The 9,249-nt window shown below is 35.4% G+C and overlaps 1 protein-coding gene across 3 annotated transcripts in view; it reads left to right on the top strand.

The window, feature by feature from the left end:
* Positions 1-9,249, top strand: part of DOCK3 (dedicator of cytokinesis 3) — a 208,549-nt gene that overhangs the window by 40,543 nt on the left and 158,757 nt on the right. For all 3 annotated transcript variants that reach the window (XM_008568116.1, XM_008568117.1, XM_008568118.1), the window contains exons 5-7: positions 1,757-1,838; positions 6,869-6,929; positions 8,148-8,295. In XM_008568116.1, coding sequence (XP_008566338.1) covers positions 1,757-1,838; positions 6,869-6,929; positions 8,148-8,295 — 291 coding nt within the window. The remainder of the gene's footprint in view (positions 1-1,756; positions 1,839-6,868; positions 6,930-8,147; positions 8,296-9,249) is intronic.

Below are 9,249 nucleotides of genomic sequence, written 5' to 3' on the forward strand. Positions count from 1 at the left end.
GTGCATCACTTCCATCTCTTTATAACCATTCTTTAAAGAGTAGTCTAGACTCACTGTGCTTCCTCACTTCTTACTCCTCACACTGGCATCTTTCTCTACCATTCCACTGAAACAGTTCTTGCTAGAATCACCAGTGATTTCTGCTCTAACATCTAACGGACACAGTTTTGTCATTGTCTCATGTGACTCTCTATGGTCTTGGACCTTGTTGATCCTTCCCTCCTCTTTCAGATACTCACTTTCCTTGACTAATGTAGCATCTCATCATTCTTCATATTTTTCTTCTGTTTTTTTATTTGTTTCTTTGTTTGTCCCTATGTGTCTACTTTGCTAGTTCTTCCTATTTTGCCTGTTTCTTAAATATCAATGTCCCTCAGGATTCTGACCAAAGCCCTTTTTTTCTTCTCATTCTATGTACATTTCCTGCTTTTCCCCATCTACTTCACTGGCTGAAGAATCTCAAATTTATATCTGGCCCACATCTTTTGGAATTCATTTCCATATGCCTAACTGCCTACCAGGATCATAAGCTCTATGAAGACAAAAGTATTTTGTATATATCTTGTTCACATTTGTATTTTCATGTATAGCACACAGAACTTAATAACTGTTGACTAAATAAACAAATGAATACATGAACAAATTAATCAGTGTAACTGATATATCTTATAATTCAAATGCAATATTTTATTTATTTATTTATTTATTTTATTATTTTTATTTTGTCAATATACAATGTAGTTGATTATTATGTCCCATCACCGAAACCTCCCTCCCTCCTCCCTCTTCCCCTCCCACCCAAGTGTGTCCCCTCCATTTGCTTGTTGTAAGAACTTCAAAAAAAATTGTGGTTGTTATATCTTTAATATCAGCCCTTTTACTTATTGCATATATATTCAGTGAGTACATGACTGGGGATACAAGAGAAGTAAATTACTTTTGGATCCACATACTTTGTCTTCACTATGGCTCAGTTTTCCTGTTGTGTTTGGTAAGGAACCTTAGGATGAGATGGGAATGAGATTATGGGCAGGAGCAGGAAGGAGATAAGAGAGTAAGGAAACATTTTTCCAAATGTTGCAAATGCTGTTTCTAAGGCTTCTTAGTCCAGTAGTTTCCTTCAGGAGTTACCTATATTATTTGGGGAATAAAATATTTAGTGGCTCTGTTAAATTCTGATAGCAGCTTTAGCTATAATACATCATTTAAGACTGTACTTTCAGGGGTCATTTCTTTAGTTCATCATAATACATCATTTTTCTTTGAATTTTCACCCCGGTTCTTATAAATCCCTGTAACATTTTTTCTTAGCCCTAAAATGATTCTTGAGTTATACAGGAAGTTATAAATTAAATAATTTGGATTCTTTTGAATCTAGTATGATGAATATTTTTATAGTCTGAGTGCTCACATCAAAGAATGTATATGCTTGTTATAGGGTTTTGTATAAGGCCAAGTGTTTGGGGGGTATTTGGGAGAAATGTAAGACACAGTCCTCATTGTTGCCCTTTGGTAAGATAAGACACAAACAGCCACAACTGGCAAGTAAATAGCAATGGCTGTCAGGCAGTTTGTAGTGTCTGTTGCATGTTGCTTGGCAGGAAAAATAGAGTGTCCTGCCACTAGACATGTGGTTTTGGCCTTTCCTGTCACTGCAAGCTGTTCTGTGTTTGGTGTTTCTCTTTAGATGCCCCTTTTATTTGTTCTGGATCATTCACTCTTATATTTCTCTGTCTCTCTCTTTCCTTTATTTCAGTGAGCGGTTTCTGGTGAGACTGAATAAGAATGGTGGGCCAAGGAACCCAGAGAAGATAGACCGAATGTGTGCCCTTTTCACAGTATGTGAAAATTCTCTTTCTTTTCTGTACTGTTGACTCTAACCAGGGGTCTGCTATGTGGATATTGTCACCTTGGAAACAAGCATTTATTCTTACTTCCCCACATTCTGGATAGAATAGGACTTGAGTTATGTTTCTATGAGGTTTTAATGAAATATTTATGGAAAACTGTAATGTAATTAAGTACTATTTATTGATGTAGACTTTTATAAACTATTTTATATAATAGACACAAAATCTGACAGAAGTCCTTCTTACTATTCTTACCTAAGGACACTGAGAATTTCTCTGATGTGTAAGTATAACTTTTCTTAAAGGCATCCAACCAAATTTACAAGTTTGCAGTTTGTTAGTGAGCTCATATAAAGAGATACAAAGTAATTTGTCCTTTTCCAAATAGCAGATGGAAGGTCTTTCCCTGCTATGACCTGTACTTTAGTTTTTCCTGAATAATCATGGTGGTGTTCATGGTCTGTGCAATCATGAACCCATCAGCTCAGAGAAGACTTGGTAATCTGTTTATTAGAAAGTGCTAAACCTCACAATACTAAATTGCCTTTCATATTATTCAAGTTGATTCTGATTTATTAATATGCTTTTACCCAGTTAAAAAACTAACTATCTAGCTTTATTTAATTTATTTGCTGAAGAAGAAAACAAGACTGTCATAGTTCTAAACCAGTTTTGACTGTCATGGATTCTTTGATCTGTTTCAGTTATACTGAGATACATCAAAACCCATTGTATGCAGGAATATGTGATAATCTCACAGTCACTGGCCTTGTGTATGGTGTGTGACTGACAGGTGACAGTAAGATATCTTAAAGCTTATGGTGTGACTCTTAAATGCAAATGGAATTTATCTGGAAACGTGATGTGACACTCTCTGAAGATAAAATTGCATTTGTTCACCTCACTTTTCTATATTTACAGCAACTTTTTCTTTCAAAATGTTAAACGATGTTACCATAGAATCAAAAATCACTTTCACAGGTATATTTTTATTGAAAGTGCTCCAGATGTATGGAAAGCTTTATAAATCTGGCTAAGCTAAAATAATATTTTGCCTATCTTTTAGCTCAGCATTCAAGGCTGAGGAGATAATGCATTAAGAAAGAGCAGGAAAAACAGACCCATGAAGACAATCAAGGGAGTTAAGATTGTTTAGGAAGATTAGCACTATTTTCAATAGGAAAAGAACCAAGGAAAGAATCTAAATTGTGGTTAATGGGATTTAGGCTAGACTATTGCAGGGTAAGAGAATCTGAGGTGAGTGTAGGAACACTGAAGTGGTTCTCTGAAACAGAATTAGAAAGAGGTGAGACGTCGATCTGTCTAGAATGTCTTAGGAACTTTAGAAGGTTTTTCTAGATCCTGATTCTCTGATACCATCTGATAAAGCAGCAAGAGAAATTGTAGATGCCTTGTTTGGATTTGTGAAAAGAGGGCTGTGTGCGTGTGCCTTCCTTGAGTTCTTGAATATGATTAGTTTTTGTCTCTTGGAAAATGAACTTAATTATGATGGTTTTTGAATGTAATTACAGTAAATCAAAAATTTCACTTAGCATTTTAATTATCTATTTGGGCCCAGAGGCCAAAGCTGTAGCTCCAACTTAATAAATCAAAGATGTATATAACACTTATGACGTGCTCTTTTTCTGCCACAATGGGAAAGCACAAGCTGCTAAATATACTATTTCCATAGTTGCCTTTGCATTACAGTCGTTCAAACATGATTTGAAGAATTTTTACAAAGTACATAAGATTTCTGAACAAGATTATCTTAGCCAGGATTTTCATGTTTTACTTTAAGCTACATGAAGTAATAATTTTGGTGGGATCTGTTTACTCATTATCTAAGACTTGAGCTAAAGTTTTCCAGATTGGCATGTGCTACAAAGTCTCAGAGTAAATGCAAGAAAATATATCCACAACTATGGTTGATGCCAACTTATTAACTTACCATAGCATCAGGAAAAGGGGACCGTACAAACCAAGCCGTATGCAGTTACTCAGCGACTTCAGAACAAAATTACAGTCACATTATCCATGGCACAACCCTGTTCTCTTTTAAGCCCCCCCCCCTGTTTTTAACGACCTTGTTAGATTTTAGGGGTGTGAAAGAATTTTATCCAAGAAGGAGGTGTTTCACACTTACATGAATATCCAATACAATGAGGATTTTGCTGACTTCCGTGATAAAAAAAATGGCTGTGTATATGAGTGTATGAGAGTATATCATTGTGTATTTACTCATTACTAGATATCCAGCTCATCACACACAGTGCTTGGCAAATACTAAGGCCTCAATAATGATTTGTTACATAAATAAACAAATGAATGCTTATTTGCTGTTTTATTTGAGTGACCAACTCAGAGAGTAAACTTGTGTTTTTTTCTCTGCATTAGTTGGCATTATATTATATATTTATTTGTATTCTTTCACATTTGAAAATAGGATTTTAAGTAGTAGTGATTTCTTGGAGTTCAGAATTGAACTTGACAATTGAATTGAATTGTAATAACATCATGTGTTAAAATATTTCCCCCTTTTCTGCAGCGTAAGTATGAATAAATTGGCTCTATTTTATATTTGTAAATCCCATTTTCTCTATAGAAAAAGAGTAGTCCAGACACAGGGAAGTAAATTAACTTTTTCATGTTTCAAATGGAACATGAGTAACTGAGTCTAAGATGCTGGGCCCTGAGTTGCTTCCCTTACTCACCTGTCTACCCACTGTGTAGTTGGAGATTAAGTTCCTAGTTATGTAGGATTGGAGAGTTTGGTCCAATAGGCAAGTAAAATTTCTGCCATTCTGTTAGGATTAAAAAGCCCTCCTCACTACATGAATGGTGGGTGCATCACCCCTCTTCTCATCTTTGTTTTACAGTTCTTGTATTTTAACATGAATAGCCACACTTGATACTTCGTCTTGAAGAGTATATGTTTAATAACCCTATGGTTACTGTGTTTAAACATGTATATACATTTAATAAGGTAACTTTTACCTTGAAATTATGTGGAACTCACAAATAATTTTACTTAAAATATTTTCTTGTACTAATTATTGTTTTATTTCTATTGACTTCAGATAAATACCACTGAGATTTCTGGGTACCAGGTACAAGATGGTTAGAAAGAACACCTGCTCAGCCACTTGGAAAAATACCATAAATTATACTTTAGCCTTTTTCCTTTTATTCACTCAGCCAGAGCCAAGGGATAAGTTCAGTATTCTTATATATACCCTATCTGATCAGTGTTTGGTCGCCGGGAACTAACTTGAATTCTCTAAGTATATTGGAGTTAATAATTATACTAGTCATTTAGTAGTTTGTATTAATACAATTCAGGCTGTGTGGAACAGAATCATTTCACTTTGAAATGTGTCAAACATTTCCATATCCTTCAGTAATAGATATATTTCAATCCCAAAAGTACATAAAAATGGTAACCTGCTTTTCAGTTTCCATTTGTTATTTTGTTTCCATCTTGATATGTATCAAAATACAGTTCTATTTTGAGAATATCATTTAAAATTCCATTTTAAAATTAATTAGTGAAATGGAACCTGAAACATCTCTTTTCATTATCAAAAGACAACTTTCCTATTAAAAAAAAATCTTTGTGATTCCAGATACCAGTTTATATTAAATTATTTTGTAAACTATTTCATTGGAAGCATATTTTATTTTTAAGAAATTGTTAAAATATTATAATCATCTGGAATCTAAAAGCTTTAGTTTCACTGTTACTTTTTAATGTCTCCTTTCCTCTCGTATCTCAGGCCTATTCAACAGGGCAGAGCTGGGACTAGGGTGAGACAAACAAAACACAGGATCCTGAGAGTGAGCACCTCCTTAAATTTTGTACCTTAGGTGCCTTACTTGCCTCACCCTAGTGCAAACCTTCAACAGGGCATAAAAATTAAGAAACATGGGGACTCTGGATCTCAAAACTCATTCCAGTCATAACTATCACTTGATTGCCTCTTTTTCCTGCTTTATTGAAGAGAAACAAACATCTGGGGCAAATTAAAAAATAAGAGAAGGAAAGAAAATGAAACTAAGGGATCCTTTCCTAGAAGCAAAAGAGAAAGCATGGGAATCTGTTCCATTAAGGATAAAGATTCCTCTATCAATGATCACTAGATCACAATAATGGCTGGGAGTAAGCATCAAGTTGATGACATGGTGAAAAATGTGAAACAGAATAAATATTAAAGGAAGTGTTATTACTTCAAGTACAGTGTATTCAATGATGTGTAAGTGCATACTCATAAACAGACATTTTGTTTCAAAATGTATGCTAAACATAAATATTTAATGTATAAACACAAATACTTAATGTGTAAGAGTGATTTTTGTAATTCTTTGGTTTGAAAGGTTTCTGATTCTGGATTAGATTTGTTTACTTAAAGGAGGTCCTTAAAATGTTCCAGTAAAAGTATTTTCAGCTTTAATAATTTAGTACAAATGATAATTATCTAAATTTAGAAATGAAGACCAAATTATTGGGGTTTCATTAAGACTGAATTAGTCTCTTTTAAAAGGAACATACCTAGTATGTAATAATCATTTGTGGACAGTGGAATAAATGTAAAATTGGTAGAGAATAAACTTTTAGAATTTAAGTCATTAATGAGCTTTTTGGTGTTTTCCCATTTTTTCTGCATGGAACATTTTATTCTTCTTGTTACAAAATGCTTTTACATGATGTTAGAATAAATATGGAATAAGGCAATATCATGAAGATTTCTAATATGGGAACTTTTGTAGATATTTGATTTCTTAGGTGGCCTGAATGAGAACTAGAAAAATATTATTGATAAAATAAACTTCCAAAGGCATGTAAGGTATTTAAAATTTCACTGCAGGACTCATGAACACTAAACTGCTGTGTGCTGTAATCTCCATTCCCCCACCTATAACATATACTAAAAGCAAACCACTAGAGGTTTAAAATGAAATTTTTATTATTTTCTGTGTATACCTTGCCTAAATTTACTCATTTTTTTTCTCTTTCGTAGGATCTGAGCAGCAAAGATATGAAGAGAGATTTATATTTTGTTGCCCATGTGATCCGCATAGGTACTGTTCACCTTATCTATTCATATGACTAAGTCTGGCCTAACTTGGGATAAGTATCTCCTACACATGAATTTTGTCTTCTACCCAGCTCTTACCTACTATTTCAGGTCTCTGGATTAGAGTCCAGCTTGTATTGGAGCTCTGTCTTAAGCTCAACTGCTGTGATAGCTGAGTTTGATAAGTGAATTTTTTTTTCCTTGCTTGAAAGCTTCTGGTTTCTATTTGATTTTGGACCCAAACTTTTAATTTTAAGTGAAATAAAATTTTGACATTCTCTATCATCATGCCCTGCTTCTATACCTACCCTCTCCCTCAGAGATTTTATAGCAGGTTGACAGGGATGCCAGCTTAACATAGCCCCTTTGCTATGGTTTGATGTATCTGTGCTATTTTCCACAAAATTAGGTATTGTCATCACTCCGGAAGATGGATGGCATCTCACTTCTATCCCACCCACGATGAAAAGAGTGATTTTTGTTATTGTTCTGTAGTCGGCTTGCCTAGCCTTATTTCAAGTTTATGACATAACTTTTGGGATCATGACTAACCAAGTCTTCCTTCACAGGTTTTATTTCTGGCATATTGTGTACATTTTTGTCAAAGAATATTTTTTAATTCCTTGCCAATGAAACAACTATTATGCTGTACTTGATACAGCATTTGTTGAGGTCCCAGCATTTGTAAATCCTTTTGCCACTGTAGAAACAGCCTTAGTAAACAGGAAAAGTAAGCACCCATCCAGTTCCTGAGATTGCTCTCACTCTCACCGAGGTTCATGAGCACGTTTTGCAGCAAGATTTGATTAGAAGAATGCAGTGAACATACACAGTTCATACTTGGCAGCTAAAATACAAAACTTTGCATCTTTAATATGTCTGACAAGTTTAAATCTATTAGCACACTGGTTTTTCTAAGAAATTCATATAACCACTCTTATTCTCATATGATTAATAAATGGACCGTGGGTATTGGTAGAGGCAGGTTGGACTGAAAGGAGGAGGGTTGATTGAGTAGGGTACAGGGAAGTGCCTTGACAAGAGGACTGTTTGGTGTTCCTCCACATAAATGTCCTTACATAACTCCCTTCAGCCATGTAGTCTTCCAGCTTAGAGGATCTTTTAGGTGCCTGTAGCTCTGGCACCCTTGGATGACAATCAGGCGATGCTGGAAAGGAACATGGAGTTCTCAGTCTGACTGGTTTTTTCTGCTGTACCCAAGGCCGGATGCTCCTGAATGACTCAAAGAAGGGCCCTGCTCACCTGCACTACAGGCGACCATATGGCTGTGCGGTCCTAAGCATCTTGGATGTCCTACAGTCACTTACAGAATTAAAGGAAGAAAAGGATTTTGTTCTTAAGGTTTACATGTGAGTAATGGACATTAGGAATATTGACGATTTGCGGCATAAGGCATCCCACCACTGCCCTTGAGAACAGCAGTTCTCAAGCCTTGCAGAGACAGAATCAACAGGATTTAGGATAGGGAGTCTTTTGAAAATGCAGAGATTTTAACCTAAGGTTTGGGCTGGGGCCAGGCAGGTTTATTTTTAATAAGCTTCCCAGGTGATTCTGAAATAGCTGAGTTTGGAACCTTCCTTCCTAAAGTGAAAATTTGGTAGTACACTTTTCCCTCTCTCTCCAGAATTAACCATCCTTATTGTTTATATTTGCAGAAAAGCTGATAATATAATTTTTCATGTGTCTTGGATATAAGAGAGTCTTCTGTGTCTAATACTTGCCCACCAGTTATTGTAACTCAGCTGGCCAGTGATGCAGATTGCTTCAAAGAATGATTATGAGTCAGGTTTCTCTATCTTTGAAGAAAAGCCAATTTTTCTGAGGAGCTGAGATTTCACTCTTCACTTTTGCCACCACAGATCTGTAAGTCACATCCAACCAGGTATTGCCTTACAGAAGCAGTCTGTTTCCTCCTGACTCTTGTTAAGCAATAGAAAATAAAAAAAAAAAACATGGGATTCAGGCATATAGTTTGTCTTTGCTTATAGATTTAGACACAAGTAGTAGGGCTAAAAAAACTATCAGTTGAATGTTTTTGGAGCAAGTGTATTTCTAACGGAGAATTTTTTTAAAGAGCTGTCATCTTTTAGTTTTAACCCAATATTATCTTTCCAAATTAAATCAAATACTACCAGTCACCTTGTTAATACGGCTTCACCATATATTGTATGGAGTTTTTTCTTTTCTTTTTTTTTTTTCTTTTGGTCTTTTTTCGTGTCCGGCAACGGATCGCAACCCTCAGTGTCGCGCCCGTACTGGACCGGGACCGGCAACGGGATTGCAACCCTCAGTGCTAAGCCCGC

The sequence above is a fragment of the Galeopterus variegatus genome, unplaced genomic scaffold (assembly GCF_000696425.1).
Source record: "Galeopterus variegatus unplaced genomic scaffold, G_variegatus-3.0.2 Scaffold376, whole genome shotgun sequence".
NCBI classification, from domain to species: domain Eukaryota; kingdom Metazoa; phylum Chordata; class Mammalia; order Dermoptera; family Cynocephalidae; genus Galeopterus; species Galeopterus variegatus.